This window comes from Homarus americanus, unplaced genomic scaffold (genome assembly GCF_018991925.1).
Source record: "Homarus americanus isolate GMGI-L3 unplaced genomic scaffold, GMGI_Hamer_2.0 scaffold16712, whole genome shotgun sequence".
NCBI classification, from domain to species: domain Eukaryota; kingdom Metazoa; phylum Arthropoda; class Malacostraca; order Decapoda; family Nephropidae; genus Homarus; species Homarus americanus.
In genome coordinates this window covers 6,032,375-6,052,623 of record NW_024757794.1, presented here as the reverse complement: position 1 = coordinate 6,052,623, position 20,249 = coordinate 6,032,375, and the positions used below count along the sequence as shown (strand labels likewise).

Genomic DNA, 20,249 nt, shown 5'->3' with positions numbered 1-20,249 from the left:
GGTACATTTTTACAGCTAGGTTTTAGATTTTGTAAATTTTAAGTGGGATATTTGGAAAATGGATAGGTTGATTAATTTACGTATGAGTTAGAATGCAGGCTAGATTGTAAATAGGATTTTAATACTGCATATAAGTGTGATTGATTTTTTGTGTTCCACACAAAAATAATAATTGAAAACCTAGGAATAGAATTGCTGCACTGTTTCCATACTACAACAACATTTCCTAACTGTATAAAACTTTACAGATTTTATCTGAAGAGAAAGGGAGAATTGATTCTATGGCTGAAGGCTTGGAGGAGGAGAGTAAAAAATCATTACAGATGGAAGCTGAACTAGAGAAGCAGCTTGCAGACTTTGACACTGAACGGCAACAGATGAGAGGACAACTTGCCAAAAAGGAAGAAAGGTATGTTGAGCTTTATGGGGTTGTGAGTGAGAGTGGCATAGTTGCTCTCATTTTATAATTTTCTTTCATATCTCAATCGAAGGTTGCAGAATTTTATTTAATGTATTGTTGTATTTCATCATATTAAAATTATTTTTCAAGTGACACTTCATCAATATAGTATTTTTATTAATTTATCTTTTCTATCTTATAACTTTGTCCTTTCTTCTGCCCTTTCCTCATTCTGTGTCTAAAGTACTTTGTAACGTTAATGCGTGGGTTAGCTAATTACTGAAAGTATTAAATTAACAACACAATTGTGTCTCAAGTACTGTATATGACTCCCAAGTTCTTAGCTTGAACATCAAGGTCATACTCTAGAGCCAAAGGTTAAAATTTGATGCTGCACTTTCCTGTGTTCAAGGAGCATCTATCAGTTTGACCGATTTTCTTATTTTACCCACCCGTAGTACAATAGCACATCATCCCACACAAGTTTGCAAGTGGCTAAATCTCTGAATTCTTGGGTTATTGGCATTCTTTTTTTTGTCTTGTATTATTCTCCTTTATTTCTGTAGTAATTTCACTATTATTGCAATTAATGCTTCATCATTACTAGTTCTCTTGTTCAGTTACTGTAATATTGGAGTAAATATAATTTGGGTTGTTTTCCAGAAATGTATTTTGCATAAAAAATTCAGACTGTCTTTTTCCTTACAGGATCAATGAATTGGAAACACTGTTGGAGAAACAGCAACGAGAAGTTGATCACTATAAAAAGCAGTTACAGGAAGCCCATAATGTAGCCATGTTTCAGCAGACTTTGTCTGTATCCCCACCACGTATTGGTATTGCAACTCGCCCCGCCCCTCCACAACTGCCAGCTAAACCTGCAACCCTCACCCAGCCTCAACCTAGGATGCCTGGTTAGTTTAATTTTAATGTTTTTATTTGTGTTGTATAATTTTATGCTGTGAAAAATTGCAATTATTTTATGGAAAATAAAATCTTTTGTGTATACAGCATAGTAGTTATCATTTTAGGCATTGTGTCAAGAGAACTTTTATTACAACGAATAAGGTATCCATTTCATTTCGTGGAACAATAGTTGGTCTATTATTTTTCTTAGATTTTCTGCTTAAAAATAGTTACAAGTATTGGATCATATATCTTCAACTTAAAAGTGTCTTAACCTCTATGCCCCATGTGGGGCAAATTGAGAAAAATCAACTTTTCAAAAAAATAATTTTTAACCCTTTTAATGATAAAACAGTAAGAAAAACTCTATATTAACCCTCTAGAAACTTCCCTGTGGCCGCAGTGGCGAGGGAGATAACGAGACAGTGTTATTTTGCTGGGGCGCTCGTGGTCACTACGCACTTAGTGGCCATTTTCTGCTTGCCTTTGTGTCCAGGATGGCCAGTAATGCATATATTTACTGCTCCTAATACTTATTTGCTATAAATAATTTATCTAGAATTTATTTTATTTACATTTTTCATAAAAAGTGCTTGGCGACACACGCAGTCTGTCGCCAGGTTGAGGGACGACTCTCCATGGCGACAGGCTAATGCGAACTAACCGCACTGAGCCCACCTACACTACCCTGTGTGTGGCGTGACCACCAAATAATTATGCTGAAACCTAATAACCTGCGCTGGGCATTCAAACAATGATGCGAAAGGATGCATGTTTCGGAACGTCAACCGGGGTGCCCTAGATGGACGTTCCGGAACGTCAACCGGAGCGTCCTAGATGGACGTTCCAGAATGTCAACCGGGGTGTCCTAGATGGACGTTCCAGAACGTCAACCGGGGCGCCCTAGATGGACGTTCTGGAACGTCAACCGGGGCGTCCTAGATGGACGTTCCAGAATGTCAACCGGGGCGTCCTAGATGGACGTTCCAGAATGTCAACCGGGGCATAGGGGTTAACTATATAAGTACTGTAAGGTTGTTTCCAGGAAGTGTAAGTGACATATGGGTACAGTACCAGGTAATCTTAAAATAGACGTTTTATAAATGTAATATGGCACTGGTATCTAAATGAATTGGCATAATGTATGTAAAAAGTGGACAGAACCCTAGTATATTTCATATAATGTACCTAGTATTAGCTGACATGTAAATAGAGATCATTTTTTTTTATCTTTTTAGGTTTAGCCAGATTTAGGGGGTTAGTGATGATTTGTCACCAGTGTTCAGTTTCTCACAGTTGTTAGTGTGATAAAAGTTGTGTGTGGAAGTATTGTTGTCAGAGCTGGTTTATTAAAGTTTTCAAGATAATGTAGAGAGCTGTTTTCAAAAGATATTGGTGCTGTTTGAAATGATAAAATTTGTAGTGGATAGTGATGGAGGTATTTATTTATTTATGAATTAATTTACTCCCCCTTTCTTTGGTCTGACTCACTCTCTTGTGTGAGTGTCCTGTAATGAAGAGCAGCATGGGTTCTCTCTCATGAGTCGTCTCTTATTTATTTTACTTGGTATAACAGTTGTGTTATATCACAAGAAAATATAAACAAGAAATAAAGTTTTGAGATATGTGAATGGGATAAGAAGTGTTTTAGAATACTGTACCTATTTTTAGCAAAATGAAGATAGAAGAGACATAATTTTATTTCATGCTAACATAGGATGCTTTGCTGTTGTCTGGTGCTTGCACCTTTGTTGTTGCACACAATACATCCAACTTTGTCATGATCGGAAAAATAAATATCCTCTATGAAATTGCTGTAGTGCAACCAATTGTGATATAAAATTTTCAGTGTGTCAGGTTTTTACATTATTTAGATATAAGTATACCACAGTTGTAAAAAAGTTTGTGATGTAAGGCAACTAAGTACCCTTTAATTTCTTTTGTTTCAGGTGCTTTAACCCCCCCTAAGATAACACCCCGTGTGAGAGCTTCTTCACCAGGGATTGATGAAGTCACAGGAGTTCCAATGAGTTTAGGAATGGGTGTAGCCCAACACCATGTTCCAGCTGGCCCCCACTCTACTGCAGGAGTTAGCAATCCGCCCCATAGTGTTCCTCCAGGGGTTGCTGCCATGAGTAGCGTTACTAAGGCTGTGCAGCTTACTGCCACTGTAAACTCTGTTCCTGTTGCTGGCCCAAGTAGGTCAAGAGTGTAGTGTTTGAAATTAATGTTATTCACATAATTGGAACAATGAATTGTAGAAATTCATAAATATTGCTGGCTGTGCAGATTATGTGACTTAAAATTTACTTGCCTGGACATTTTTGTTGTTGTTGTTGTTGTTGTTACTTGCCCTGACCTTTTTTTTTTTTTTTAATTTGCTTGCCTGGACTTTTTGGGGAAAACTTAGATAAACACTTCAAACATTAAAAATTGATTATCTGTATGAACTCACTGATCACTTGTGTTCGTCTAAATGGTGTCAGTGGCGGTAACCCTTGACATGTGATGTCATAACCCTGTCACTTCACCTCACACCTGCAGGGTGTGTGGGAAGACGGAGGCAGCACCTGTGATCACCTGTTCTACCATAACTACCACTTCATTCCCTATAATCTGGTGTCAGTGGCAGTAACACTTTTCATGTGAGGTCATTACTCCTGTCACCTCACGTCTACAGCCATTCAGCTTGGTGGTTCCTTTGAAATGTTGACAACTTGACACCGTCTGACCAGAGGTGGGTTGGCGGCTCGTTGAAAGACCTCCCTAGTTAAAATGTATAGTGAGGTGGAGTCATGTAACACCTGACAATTTTCCATCTAGGCATTTTCCTCTCAAAATATTAGCTTGTCCACCAGGCAAGTGCCAGGTGCATGGACATAAAAAAATTGCTTTCCTGGCCCCTAGTCCAGGCACAACTGGGCTGCTGGGCACTGCAAATCTGCACAGCCTGAAATATTGATTTAAGGTTAGTTTAACCCTAACGCCCCGGGCTAGGGTGGCGACGGCCGTACAGCCCACGCGGGGTAAAATGAGAAAAATCAACTTTTCCCAAAATAATTTTTAACATTTATAAATGATAAAACATTAAAAAAGACATAAAAAAAGCTATATGTTGTCCCTCTAGAAACTTCTGTGGCACCTCAGTGACGAGGCAAATAAGGGGATTTTTTTTCGTCGAGCGCTCGCAGTCACGATGCACAAGGATATTTTTACCACTTGTCTTTTTGTCTTGAGATGGCCAATAATGCATATATTTACTGATTATAATACTTATTTCCTATAAATAAATCATTTAGAATTTATTTTATTTGCATTACTTTTCATAAAATGCTTGGCTCCACACACACGCAGTCTGTCGCCAGGCTGTCTTTGTGTTTGTGAGAGCAAGTAAGTCATATAAATAATTATCGGAATAAAAATTCCACAAATAAATGCATTTATAACAATCACAGCATTATCATCTAGTAATACTACACTACAATACAACTACACTACTTTTAGTAATATTACTTTGATACAACATGATAAAATGGACAAACAATGGAAAATAGACAAACAAAAGAAGGTACTTACCAAGACGCTTCCCTCTGACCGCACGTAGGAGAGGTGTTGGTGCTACCCTGATGCCTCTTTTTATTGCTTATGGGTAGTGGCGAGTGAATGCGTAAAACTGTGTAACTTTTACACAAATATGTCACTTTGTATCTTAAAAATACACTTACACTACTAATTTATTTATTTTATTTTTATTTTTTTTTGCGGGGATTAGCCCACCTGGGCACAGGTCACTGACCCACATCGGGGCCTGGGGGGCGAAAATGTAATAATAATAATTATTATTATTATTATTATAATACAGTGGTACCTCGGTTAACGAGCACAATCCGTTCTAGAAGGTTGCTCGTTAACCGAAAAACTCATTAACCGAAGCCATTGTTTCAATGGGTTTTTGGGTAATTGGTTCCAGCTCACCGAAAATTGCCTAAATTCAACAAAAAAAGTAGAAAAGTACACTTACTTTGAGGTGTGTATGTAGAAGGATCCTGGATGATGATGATGGGAATTAGAATGGGGGTGGAGGAGAAGGGAGAAGAGAAGACATTGGGGTGGAAGAGAAGTCACCCCATGGTGCCATTTCACCCATAAAATTTTAGTTCTCTTGGTGTAATTCAAGATTATTTTCTTTAAATCAACACTGCACTGCATTATATATTGTCAATATGTAAAATAAATTTCAAAATGACCAATAATTTGCTTGCAAACACAGAAAAAGCATTTAGTTGAAGAGAGTCTGAAGAAAGATGTTACCTCCACTGAAAAGACAGAGACACTGGCGCCTGTTTGGTGTGTTGAGAGGCTGGATGGCGCGCATAAAACTAGTTTCCTTACCTTCAATTATGTTCAATAATTGTTAAAATGACTAAAAAATTTAATATTAAACTTTTAAAATTATTGAATAGTTTTAACTTCTTGATATTTACTAAAATGGTAAGGAATATAAGCCATAGAACTGATTACTGTATTGGTGGACTAATACTACAGCTGGTGGACCGCCAAATGTAAGCGAAAACATGTGGAGGTCGGCTCGTAAGAAACTCGTTAATCGAGGGATTGCTCGTTAACCGAAGTTAAGAATCTTATGGAAGGCAACTCGTTAATCGAAATCTCGTGAACCGAGGCGCTCGTTAACCGAGGGACCACTGTAATAATAATAATTCATAGTAAATTAAATTTATAATACAATATACAGAATTGAAAATAAAGTAATAATGATTATAATAATAACAACACTGTAATAATAATAATAATAATAATAATAATAATAATAATAATAATACTGTAATAATAATAAAGAACCATCAAGAAATACAAAATGAAAAAAAATCAAAAGTGAGGAACAATACTGTATATGTATGTTGTGTTGTCAATAGGAAGAGAAACAATTGAGACCCTACAATTGTGTGTAAATGATGTTTTAGCTGTGGTATGATATCGAACTTTCTCGCTTGTTAACATTTGCCTGAATGAGTGTAGGTTAGTCACTGGTACCTTTGATGCAGCTGAGTAAGATATCAGGTAATCTCATGGCACGTCACCTTTGATACAGTCGTAGATTGGTTGATAGTTAAAATCGTCACAACTGTCCTGGGTTGTACTTGTAGTTATCTTAGCTTGTAAGTTATACAAGATGCACAGGTACTGTTCTTTTCACTCGTTGTTCCTTGGTTTAATGTAAACACACGTGGTGATTTTCTAGTTATATTGGGTAGTCATGTCTGCACAATTATTTGGTATTGACAGACTAATGAGCATTAGCTATTAGCTTGTAATTAGCTGATATAATTAGAGAGAGTTACAGCCTGGAGAGCTGGTCTCACGACACGACTTTAGTGTATCATGTTGGGCTGTGTACTGGGGGAACTGGCTGTACTCTTTTGCGTCTGGTGCCTGGTGGTTGGAGAGTAACCCATCCTTCAACACAGACATTCTCTAAACAGCCTACCAACACACTGAGGGTTGAGTCTGTAGACTTATGGGCTGTACACCCGAGAAGGTGTGACAGAAGAAATGCTTATGTAGCTGTATGCTCAATAGTCTGGGTGATAGAATGTATATAATGAATATATGTCCTTAGCCCATATATATATATAAAACTAATGTGACAGAGGTTGTTACAATGAGGCAGAAAGTCAGATCAGCAACCTGGGACTTGGGCACAATTTTTGTGATGCCATATGGCAACAGGGTCTACCATAAGACAACATATTTTGCTTCCAATATCTTCCCAGGCGGTAGTACCTCGCTGTTTGGCAGCTGCCTACTACCTACTACCTATTTTACACTGTTAACAAGCACTCCTCATGTGCCACATTGTCCACGAAGTGTAGATAATGCAGGATGGTGCCAAACCAGTCTCTTGACATGAATTTCGAAAACAATGGAATTGCTGTGATGTCATCATGAGATATCTAGTTCTCCTGAAGTACGTGTTTTTTCACATGCGCCATTAGCATTACTAATGCGAAAAACACACATAAAATATAATTCGGACACAACAACATCAGTCCATCGGCTCATTTTTGGCAAGGGGCCAGGGCAGCATCACATGTGTACTGATAAAATTTATTTGTTTCAGTACATAGTAAGTCCATGAATGCACCATCAAAGAAGGCACAAAAATAGTCCATCTCACTTGATTCCTCTGTACAAGGAAATTCGGGAATAATTCCACCTGATGAGCGTATGAAATCAGGGATGTCAGGCTGGAAATAATGGTCATCAGACCAAACAAGAGCATCCATTGTCCCTTGTCTGGGCTGTGAATGTGTGGTGGGCTTACACCGCACTGGCTGTGCCTCGTCCTCATCACCACTTGTCCCGAACACATCTTCTAACTCGACGCTATTCTCATGATCACTAGGCATATAACCATTGCCTTAATCACCACTTTCACCAGAATCACACAATACAGCACTCACATCAAATAGTTCTGTTTGTATCTCACTATCTTCAACCCGCGCCGACGCTTGATCGGGGTTGACGACATGACATGGGAGGTTGAGGGGTGACTCTCCATGACTACAGGGAAATGGTTACTGACGGTTCTGAGCCCACCCACGCTCCCCTCTGTGTGCTGTGGCAGACAAATAGTCACGTTGGTACCTGTTAACCCGTGACATGCATTAAAACAGTGGCGGGAAAAGGCGCACGTCTTGTATGTCACCCGGGGTGCGCTAGTTGGGCGTTTTAGTACGTCACCCGGGGCGTAAAGGTTAATAAAATCTATATTGTGTTCTGTGGTGCTTTTATGGTATGAAGTAAATAATTTGAGGGTAAATACTTGCATGAGTTTAAATATGGAGGGAAGGAGAGCAAGGGGTATGCTAAGAATAACATGAGGAAAAGGTTGTGGGAAATTATACCAGGGATAAGTATCATGAAGTCTGGAGATTTTCCATTATGTAATTATGGCTAACCCTCACAAGCATGGAAAAAGACTGCAAAAAGTTGATGATGATGATTATGATAACGTAAAGCATCATTCCTCCATCCAGATTGTATAGAGTACCAAGTAGATTTTTTTGAATTTGGGATATTTAAAGTGGTTTCACATTAATAAGGGGTAATGATACCTCTTAGAGATTGAAATCTGTTTAATGATGTAGATATATATTTAATGAGTTGCTTGTAAAGTTATGTATCATAATTTTTGCTTTAAAGGTTAGTTGCAAACTCAGACTGCTTAAGTTCATGGCATTCACTACTATCATGTTAAATGGTGCTCATATTTATTAATAGGCTTCCCTGTCGCATCACTCTTAACTTATTAACCCCCTCTTAAAACTGGCTAATACGGTAGTTTATATCTGCTCCTTATGTATCCAATGAGACTAAACCAGAAATCACTTATTTAATCAATCTAAATTGGTACAGTCAAGCTTCCCAAATCTAAATTGCTTGGGACTAAGCATTTATCGAATTCTGGAAAAATTTGAACTTTGATACTTAATTATACCAATGTGATTAGAGATGAATTCTAATGGGTCCCAGCTTTAATGGTTAGATAAGGGGCCTGTAAACAATAATTATGTTTAAGACAATGTTTTGGGTATTTGCATATGATAGAAATGGATGTGGAAAGAAATCTCTGATTAGTGAAAATAAAATTTTGCTGATATGATGCAATCAAGAGTCTTGAGGATGAATGGTAAATTACTTGCTGGAATGCAGTATTTGTACAAAAAAGTCTGAGAAGATAAAACTATTTGACACTGTATATGAAAACTTGGCAGAATCTCAATTACCTGGTAATTATTATTATTATTTTATATTATTTTTAATGAACTCCAAGTTCCATATTTACTTACTGATGTGCACCTCCTTACTAAACAGCTACGGGTATTGCTCGAGGGGTTCAGCCGGGAGTTGGAATACGGCCAGTCATGTATAGTGTGTCAACCTCTGAGGTGACGAGGACTGTGACTACAGCAGCTAAGAGCTATAGGTGAGTGGTCCTGTGTGGTGGTGTTGAGGCTTTTTGGGGGATGGTTGTATTAATCAAGTCACTGTTTTATTCGTGTATGTCACCGAACATTGAATCTTGTTCTTGACATCACACCTAACAATAAATTCTGTGAATTGTTAAATACAAACAGTCACTAAAAATCATACCTTGTGTTACATGCCGCTGGGCTGTATTTTTGACAATCTTTGTATTGCACTCTGGTGCACTGTTTTATTGTTAATGTTGTTGCAATTCTTTTGTGATGTCACCTGCCTCTTTAATGACTGGAATACTACCCAAGATGTCTGCTGCATGTTTATTGTGGCACTTAGGGTGGCGCCAATTCTAAAAAGATAATTATACTTTTTGAAGTGTCGATTTTTTCTCCATATCGAGGTGCCACATATCACTCGTGTTTATCTTGGCCACACCATACTTATTGTTATTTACTCTTGACAAGACTTGCGGCTGACTTAGGATGTGTGTTAGACCCATGTTGGTTGGTTGTATCACTTGAGCATTGACCAGAGTTGTGTCCCGGCAGCCAGCAGCAGACACAAGACTATAGCCACGGTATGTTGGCATTTTATATTCTATGTGGCTTCAATCATGGAGAGTAACTCACCGATGTTTGCTCTTAATTAAGAGATTATTGTCCCAGCATTCTTTTTTATTTTCATTTCAGTCTTATGCACATTTCTTCTCTTTAAGATATATTTTATTCTGTTGTTCAAAATTTATTCAGAAGTGAACATTTCATACCTCTTTTTTCTGGTATTGTGAAAAATAACTTGTGCATCAACAGTGATTATAAGTTATAATTTTAATAATCTTGAATATTCTGATAAATTGTTTTAATTTCAGCGTAAGTGAGAATGAGGGTGGCTGGACGGGCAGTGGTGATGGTGAGGGCCCAGCCAGTTTACCAGGTGGAGTGTCAGGCACAGTAGAGCGTGGAGTGGTGCGAGTCACTGGACCTGGGGATGTGCGAAGCCAGGCCCAGGTGGTGCAAGTGACTCCAAGGGTGAATGTTTCGGCCTCACCTGGCACTAAAGTAATCACTACAACACATGGGGGAAAGGTGACCTTTCACGTAACTACAAATGCGCCCACGACCACAGCTGCTTCAGCTTCTCCAGCTAATGGTCAGCAGCAACAGCAAGTTCTCTCTCAAACTTCAACAATGACCAAGAAACCTCCTCCCCCAGCCAGATCCACTCAGCCTGGGGGACCCCCACCACCTGTTCCATTAAACAAGCCAGCTGCAGCTCCCCCAGTTCCCCCAAATAAACCAGCAGTGCCACCTAAGAAAGACTTGGTGACTCGTGTAGGGGCAGGGGGTCAAGGTGTGTCAGTAGAGCCTGGAACTCCTATCAGTGTAGAGGTCAAACCACAGAAAGTGGGGCCACAGACAGTGAAATTTGGCATTACTATATCAAAGACAGCAGCTAGTGGGAGCCAGTCAGTTGGCTCAGGTGGAGGCAGTGGTCAGGCAGTTGTTGGTGTGGGTCCGGGGGGATCAGGTGGGGGATCTGAAACCCCAGTTGCCCCGGCAGTGGAAGGGGGAGCAGTGTCCCCTAGGAGAGACGCGGCGCAGGTTGGTGGAGGAAGTCCCCCGGTGCATGCCACTGCCTGTGTGGACTCCCTCTCTCCTGAACTAGAGCACTTCCACCAGTTACTCATTAGCATGGCAGGTAATGCAGCAGCACAGCCTCACAAAGCCACACTTCAGTTTTCAACTCTGGCCTTTTTTTTCTTTCTTTCTTTTAATGTTTTTTTATCAGACATTTTACCTTGTGCATCAAGGTTCTTATGTCTATTTTAATCAATACATGGCTAAATTATGGGGTTGAAAACTGAAATTCTTCATGAAATAAAAATTTTCAAGTTTTTCTCTGGGAAACCATATTACATTTTGTTGATATTTACATTTGCCCTAGGTCTTTTCCAGCTTTTGAGGCTCATGAAAGACTCAGGTAAAACAATTATTCCTGGCTTTGTGAATAAGCTTGGCATGTCCATATACTTTTTTTTTTCATTATTTGAGTATATATGTTGTGCATGAATAGGATATGTTTTTTTACTGCATTAGCTGAAAATTGCAATCAAGAGTTCTGAGCCAGATCATTATTTAAATATATTCTGATTTTATTATTGACAGGTTAGTTTACCTCATGCAGACTATGGTTCAGTTCACTTGGTAGCATTAGAGGCTTGATTCTTAGTAGTAACCTTTAAGTGAAACAAACCTCTCAGAATTTATGCTCATTATGATTATTCAGAATATATTAAGAGGATATTGAATTTAAGTGATAAGAACATGTAATTCACAAATTGTCATTTGCAGAATTGCGTATTTCATAAATCTTTCTTTAGTGTTGTTTTATATGTAGTAGTATTACTCAGTCAATCTATTATCCTTTCTATTCTCCCATGTATGTGGGGGTGGACTAAGGGAAACAGAGACCTCAAGAAAGAGAGGAAATGGTCAGGAATGAGGTGCAAGAAAAATGTAGAAAGCAACAGGAAAGGGATGAAACACCAAGTAGGAACACTCCCTGTACACTTACTCATGTCCTCTGTTTTTTTCATATCATTAACCTCTAAGTTGATTTCTATGCTTCATAGCAGTTTGGTTTACATACTGAGCTGAGTCATCAGGTTCCTATTTGCTAACACTATCTCATACAAAATATCTCTACAGGATGTTGGTCTACAATTACAGTATTCTTCTAGCTGTTTCTAGTGTGACACCTCTTGACCCAACTGATTTGCCCATATAAACTGTCCATCACTTTCCTGGTTGTCCTCTAACTCCCCTACCTTCACCTGTGCTGTCAGAGATCAGTTTTACCAGCCTCCTACTTGTCTTGCATTTTTATTGTGCACATAACACTATGGCTCTCCAAAGACTTTTCAACACCTTGTTTACGTTTGTCTTCATTCTTCTCCCTATGAAATTCCCTTAATATTTCTTAAGGTATCCTTCTTCATTGCTGTCAGTGTTAACCTGTAATTTTCTTAAACACCAGCATTTAACATCTAAAACTAATGGTTAGAGCACATACCCTTTTTCAGACTTCATGATTTTACCTTTAACCTTTAAGACTCTCCCTATAAGCTTCCTCAAAATATGCTACCTATACCACATTATCCTCCAACTCATCTAGCAGCACAACTTAGTCTTTCTACAGTAGATGAAACAAAACTTTTCTGCCACCATTCAACAATCACCAATTATCATTTCTCTTTCTCTCACATTTCATCCATAAAACATTAAATAACCAAGATGATACATCATCACAACTTACTCTCCAAGTACTGTACCTGTTTTTCTTCTTTTATTGTGAGGCTTTGACATAATGAGTGGCGAACTACCTTTTGTGATAACATATAACACTACCAGTTGTGCCTGACAGTAGATCGTTTTTATACAGCATGACCTCAGTGCAGAATTTTTCACTTGGCATAGTAACCTTCCCATTCAGAAGGTAAAAACTCACAAAATTACATAATATATTAAGATCTTATTATGCAATAGAAATTTTACATATTACATATTACTGATAATAATGTAAATTTCTATGATATATTCTGGTTGAATTCAGTCTGTACCCTGGGCAGGATGCTGTCAGTATATGTTTTGCACCGAACTAGCTCTTTGATATAACCACTTTTTAATTCCCTTGCTAATTTAGTTTCTTAAGAAGTGTTCTCTTAATTTGAAGACAACAACAGAGTTTCCATACAGGTATATATATAGTTCATTTCATCCAGTGGTTTCATATATATTACTTTAGTATTTTGAGTGAATATGTATAAATATATGTAAGCATTTTCTGTCAGATGTTTGTTGTAACTTATTGGTTACCTAAGAATTAAGCATTGGATTCAGAAGAAATACTGTTGGTCTGTGCACCTAGAAAATATGTTGAACCAACTTAAAAAAAAAAAAAAAATCAGTTGCAGATATTTTTGTTATACAATCATAAGTCAGATATATTTATATTCTCCCCATTTTAAGAAAATCATGTTACTGTTCATTTTTTTAAATGCTTTCTTGGATTCAGGGGTAATTTGTGAATGATTCCTAATATTTAAATTCAAAATCTCCTTTGTGAATTTCATCATTGGGAATACACATTGAGAGTTTATGACTTAACACTTGAACTAATATAACACTTGTGTAAAAGCCAAACATATCTACAAGATCAATACCCTGGGAATCCTTAAATAATGCAGGTTAAAAGTTCAATTATTAGTTACACCTTCCTGTTGCTACTATATTCCACAAAAAAAATTATGGAAGCAAAAGTTACCACTAAGACCAGAGGTTAGGGAGTCAAGGTGCCACTCCAGTAATGTGTATCCCATCTATCACTTCTTGCCTAGCTATGATTCAGGAGTGGAGGATCATCCAATTACTTCAGTGAAGATATGGATCTCTTTAGAAAAGAGATACAGTAAATGTATTTGTTTCAATACGTATTATATCACAACAAACCTGCACAGCTTTGACCTTCTTGGTTCAAAGGCATTGCACCCTGTTGGGACCTGTTAAGGGGCTGGTTATATCTGATCTTTAAGAGGCACTAGACTATTGATTAGAATTAGTTTGCTGCAAGATTCTCAGAACTCTGTAGGACTTTGTGGTGTTCGAGGAGATTGTGTACTAAATTTTTTGTGCCATATATTTTTAACAAGGTTAACCCCCTAGTTGGAGGCATTTGTCACGTCAGCACTTGGAGCATCTTTCCATTTTTTTTTTTTTATTTTTTTTTTTTTTTCTCTTCCCTACATCCTGTGCAAGGTGAAGTGCTTACAGCGCCCATCTGGGAAGCATGCTAAGTTCATGATTGCCTTTATGTCTCGTGAGTTAAGGGCATAGAAGCCTGAAGAGACATAGGTTTTTGTCAGCAAGTTATTGGAAGCTCCAACAACTTTCCCTGAATACGAATTCGCAACTTTTCGATTTACAACAGGTACCTACTTTACTGCTAGGTGAACAGGGACCAAAGGGGGCTAGGAAGTGTGTCCAAGCAACTTTCCACCGGCCCGGGAATAGAACCCATGGCATCTCGCTTGCGAGGCAATAGCGGTACCGCTCTACCACCGACGCCACTTCCATCTTCTATGTAACATGCTGGCTTCTGTTAATCTTGGAGTTAGTTCAGAAATGAAAGATTAACCTTAAGATCCCATTTAAGACCAAGTTGGGAACAGATAACTTGGGTCCCTCCCATCGAGGGGTTACCATAAAATCAGCTGAAAGTGAGTACAGAGTGTAGTTGATTCTTTATTTCCATTACTTGGCTAAGTTTTGAAGTGATAAGGAATATACACTAATAGTTTGGCACCTTGACTATTAGCCTTCAGCCTTCAGTTGTAATTTTTGTTTCTAAATATCCTTTCTTGAGGCATATTGTTGGAATGAGGAGGTATTACTATTCAACAGCTTAGTAACACCAAGTACCATTTAGGGGAACCCTGGGATTTGACCCTGTAGATTTTTCCTTGTAATTCATAAGTCTTCTTGTTCTGGCTTAGTCATAAAAATGAGACCAGAGTCAATTCTTCATTTGTAGTACCATCAGTATTTCTTTTGGAAATGGTTGTTATACTTAAAACTATTTGCTGACTTTGGCAAGAAGTAGGACATTTGATCAAAGCATTGCTATTTGTAGGACCCTATCAAACTTTCCACCCAACAGTGTGCTTGTTGTGCTTTAAGGGACTTGAAAGTCAAGTAGTCTATTAATATATAAGGGGACACAGGATGATATGACTGATAATGTTTTGGCATCTGTTCCATGCAAGCACTTCTTGTAGGTAAATTCTAAATTCCTGTGCAATATTTGCTATACCTGCACAATATCCTTAATTGTAGAATTGTTAATGAGTAGCCCTTTATTGCTTGTAGTTCTAATGAAGAGTAAAATATTTAATACAACTTGGCAGCTCCTGTTTGCAGCCTGAGGTAATTAACCATATGATATAGTTGTCTGCTAGTAATTGTTTGATTATGTACTTCATTGTGCAGACATGATGAGCATTTAGTAGCTTTTGTTTTGATATTGTACTAATGGGTATTTTGTTGAAGTCATTCACCGGGATTTATAGTAAGTAGATTTTATTTGATAAGGGATACATTTTTTAGTTCAAGTTGAGCATAATAATAACTAATCATTGCTCGTAAGTGGGTGATTGGATTCCCACAGAACCCTTATATGTTTGATCTAACAGTAACTTGAGCAGTATTATTTAAATGACATTCATATGAGGGATTTGGTTGTTAAAATTCATAAACCTGGCTTTCAAAACAAATTACAGTATTTGTGTATGGAAATGGGTTAACACATTTTCACTGCGACTCATGTTCATGGCAACTGTTTTGCTTCAAAATAATTGCATGGTATGAGATGACACATGATATTGCTTGGTTTTATGAAGTTAAAAGTTTGGATATGACTTTGTGCATGCTATAATTAAAGTCATTATAAAAAATGGATTGAGGCTGGGTACCTCCATAATGATGACCATCAGTCTTTGGTTCATGTGTGCCGCTGTGTGATTTTTTTTAAGTGTGATGTTTAGGATTTTATAGATAATGTACCCAAGAGGAGAAGGTTTTCATGGCAAAGTTGAAGGGTAGAGGTGGGGTCACTGAGATTAGACAAGTTGAGATGAGGAAATGAAGAGAAACGGCAGGTACAGTGAGGTAGTGTAGTGCAGGTATGGGATATTAGTATGGCTAAGTGTTGGATATTCTTTCTGAATTATTTGAATAGGATATGCATATAATAACCTGCTTAATTGAGAAAATTGCACATGATGTATTGGTATTTTGTATCTAAGGTACAATAATCATCATTTGAAATATGAAAATTGGGAGTTTTTAGCTAAATTTAACATAAGTTGTAACTTTCATCAGAAGCATTTGATTACTGCTATGATTATGACCAGAGAGTTAAAGGTGCTGGCCAGTAACTCCTTTTCTTGATGGACTTGATCCTTCTGGAGGGTGATCATATCTCCATCGGACATATATACTTCTCCCACATACACTTGACACTTTTTGTGAGGAAGAATATTTCTGTGAAATTAAGAAATGGATTAAATAAGTTAGTTCTGATTGTTTTTACTCTATTTTTTACTTTGGTACCAAAGACATAGTGGATAAAATAATTCTTATGGAGAAAATTGCCCCGATATTTACAGTTTCATTAATCACAATGACTTTTAGGGACACATCCCTTGCGATAACCTGGGTATTCATGTATTCATGAATATTTGGTGTGAAATGTGTTGATGTGGAGAGATCTTGTAATAAAAGAAAGGTTCTGTACTAGCTTGTCACTGATGGGAGTCGCACACATTATTACAAAATGAGAAATAATGAGTTTTCTGTATAAACTTCTAATTTGGACTGATCCCATATGTATGAACATCTTCAACCCTTGTATATTCCTTGCACATCTTTAGACGCTCACTTCTTTGCAAATCAACTTCCTTCATATTACCAACAGCTTCTTGAAAGTACAGTGGAACTCGCCTAATTTTACTTTTAAGTGTCACAGCTCGCTTTTTGTCAAAATGACGACATCCTTTTTTTTTTACCCTGCTTAGTATTATCACCAGGAGTGCAGCAATCAGTTGGATTCAGTGCTCACATCCTGTCTTAACCCCTTCACAATGGGGTTGCTCTTTTAAATATTTTATTTGGCGAATGCCACATGGTTATATTCAGCAGAGAGGGGACCCCATATGCAAGTGGTTAAGTGCTGGTAGCTCATGCCTAGGGCACTTGCATGATGTAACAGTGATGTCAAAAGCCTTAATCTCATCACCTTTGGTCACACCACTGCATTAAGTAGCATATCCAGTGCGGTAGCTGGTCGGTGTACAAGTATAATCAAATTATTTAACAGCAATATATCAGGCATTGAGATGTGGTCTTGGGCAATGTCTGATTGTCTGTAATATGCCTGCTGTTATGGAGGGGATTGATGCATGCATTATTGCTGTTGCTCTTGTCAAGAGAGTGGATGTCCTAAGTGACATGGCACATTACTAATCAGTGATGCTTGACAGTGTGTTACAAGATATGCCACAGTGCAATTTTTTGAGAAGGTAGGCTTTCATGCACAAATTATGAGTAAGACATCTGGAGATATGGCTCAGTCTTGTACAAGCTGTAATGAGAAGGGATTTTAAAATGTACCCAAATATTGACAAGAACATTGCATGCATTGAATCACTTGCAGACTTTCAGATTTAACACTAGCTGCCCGAACAAGCCGATTAAGATGAAGAAAACGCAGAAGAACCCATTGCTATGTGTCTCAACAAGCACCCATTTCCTTTCTCACTCTTGGGGGCAGTTTCGTATTCAGAATAATCTTGAGCTCGGCTACTCATCAGTGACACTTCTGGATTTTACGTCTCCCTTGACACATACAGAAAAAATTATCTTCTTTTTAAAAGTTATTTGTTTTAAGGTTCTGTACAGTAGTTTGAAAATATTTACAGTTTATTTTAAGTTGCTGCTATAACTATTTCAGTTTATTTTGCGTCTTAATATACTATATAAAAAAAATTAGTCGGGAATTCAATATTTTATAGTGAGAGTTTAACTATGCCTAGTTCATGGTACTGTAGTGTTAAGCTGGGTTACAGTACTGCACTTGGTAGGTTAAGAAAATATTAAATCTCAGTAATCAAAAGCAGAAGGTTAAAAAAAAAATTAAGGTGATTGAGAATGGTTTAAGAATGGGAGTTTAGAATAGTAGTCTCGTTCAAGATTCTTCGAGCACTGCTGGGGACAACTGGCAACTCAGGGCCGTTTGTTTATTATAATACGTAGTATAATATAATACGAAACAACAAAGCCCTACCATTAAATTAAGCAACGGGGAACTAAGTAACCGATCACTTTTACATTTACAGTACAGTGGGGTATGCTATAACGAACGGATCCTACTACGAATATTCCTATAACGAACGGTTTTACCTATAAAATTGAGAATGCTATAACGAACGAAACTCCTACAACGAACATTATTTAAAAAAAATATATATATATATATATTTTTTTTTACTAATTTATTTTTTTTTTATTACAAGTATTAATGATATTCTTTATTTCAGGGGTTTAGATGCATATTTATGTACTTTTTACAATTTTATATTATATTTTTCAGTGTTAAGTGGTTGTATTTGGGGGCCTGGAACGGATTAATCCTATAACGAACGAATGCTATAACGAACAAGGTTCTAGAACCAATTAGATTCGTTATAGCATACCCCACTGTATTCATAATTTTTACTACAGACAATAGTAAACAAATGGCCTTGAGTTGCCAGTTGTCTCCAGCAGTGTTCGAAGAATCTTGAACGAGACTGTACTGTACATCCGAGGGGATAAAAGTTTGTTTTTAATAGTTTTCCCCTCTGCATACTGTATAAATTTCTTTCCCCTCTGCATACTGTATAAATTTCTTTCAATGTTGCAGGTGCATAATCACCAAATATATGGAATACTGTATTGCACATCTTTGCATATTTCTCTGCATGCTTCTCCTTATTTTTGCCATATATTTTTTACAGCAGTTATATTTCCCAATAATTAAAGCAGCCTTTTGCATGCAAGAACAGCCAGAGCTTTCAGTCTTCTTTACATACAAAATGTATAAAGATTTCAGTGCTTGCAGTGTTTTCCCTGTGGGTTTAAACAATTCGGTTAATTTATTTTGTATAATCTTCAGGTTTTAGTAGTTTGTGTATCACTTCTCATTTCGTGTGAAAATTGGGAAACTTGTTATGAAATTTGGGAGAAATGGGGTAAAAAAAAAATTATTTTATATTTACAGACAGAAAAATTCCTCGGCATATCCTTCCTTAAAACTTCTAGTGATATGAACATAACTTCCATTGCATTTATAGATGAGGATTAAATAATTTGTCTAGATTATGGATGAGTGTCAACCTTGATACATGTTGTCCATTAATTCCACTCTTGGGCAGTTTCTAAAACAAGAATTTGAAATACTAATTTGACAAGCAACAATATTCTTTTAAGGTCTGTTGGGTAGTTAAGGTTGACTTGCTTAGTTAAAGTAGCCAATTTCATTAGTTTATAGTTTATACACAAAGTCTTTACTTACAGTTTTTTATGGTCTATGAGTCATTGACAAAGTGACCTGTGAGATTCAACCACCAGAGTCTGCCTTGTGCAGAGGGGCTGTCTGTATTCTGGAGGCAGGGGGCATTGTTCAGTGGGTCAGTGTAATTAGTACAGTAGTAGGGAACCCAGCTGAACCAGAGCACCTTCAGTTTTGGTCTTCTTAATACAGTAGAAGTCCAAAAATCCGGACTGCTTGGGGATTGGGTCGATCCGGATTTTCGGATTTTCCGGATTCTCAGGCAGTACTTTTAAAATTAAAATTTAAGGAGGAATAAAGAAGAGATGAACAGGTACATTTTGATAGTTTATTCATTAGCAAATATAGCATGCTTCATTTATCAAAACGAGCAGTTTTAATGAAAAAGCTGTGAATTCTAGAATTTTATTCTTTGCCTTTTTGATATCATAAATTGTAGACTTTCCAATGTTGTATTTTCCATTAGAACAGTATTGCTCACACCACGTACTAGTTTCTTAATTATTTCAAGTTTGTCACTCAATTTCAACGTGTTCTTTTTTCTCTTCACACAATGAAGTTTATCTACTTTAGGAGCCATTATTATGGGCTTGTACAGTAATCTGTAAATGGAAAGAGTAGGACTCAAAATATTGTTCTATTCATACTGTGCTTGATATAATGCATTCACGGAAATGTAATATTTTTGCTAAAATGACGTACGTATTACAGTGGAAAGTGGGATCAAATCGTGACGAAAACAATGACTTTCGCTTTCTTTCGTTCAAAAGATGTT

General features: G+C 37.3%; 1 protein-coding gene across 2 annotated transcripts in view; it reads left to right on the top strand.

Annotated features, from left to right (window-relative positions):
* The window catches only part of LOC121857741 (cortactin-binding protein 2-like), a 115,380-nt gene that overhangs the window by 44,938 nt on the left and 50,193 nt on the right, over window positions 1–20,249 (top strand). For both annotated transcript variants that reach the window (XM_042353864.1, XM_042353863.1), the window contains 5 exons: window positions 249–409; window positions 1,109–1,314; window positions 3,256–3,504; window positions 9,203–9,314; window positions 10,179–11,008. In XM_042353864.1, the coding sequence (XP_042209798.1) occupies window positions 249–409; window positions 1,109–1,314; window positions 3,256–3,504; window positions 9,203–9,314; window positions 10,179–11,008 (1,558 nt within the window). The remainder of the gene's footprint in view (window positions 1–248; window positions 410–1,108; window positions 1,315–3,255; window positions 3,505–9,202; window positions 9,315–10,178; window positions 11,009–20,249) is intronic.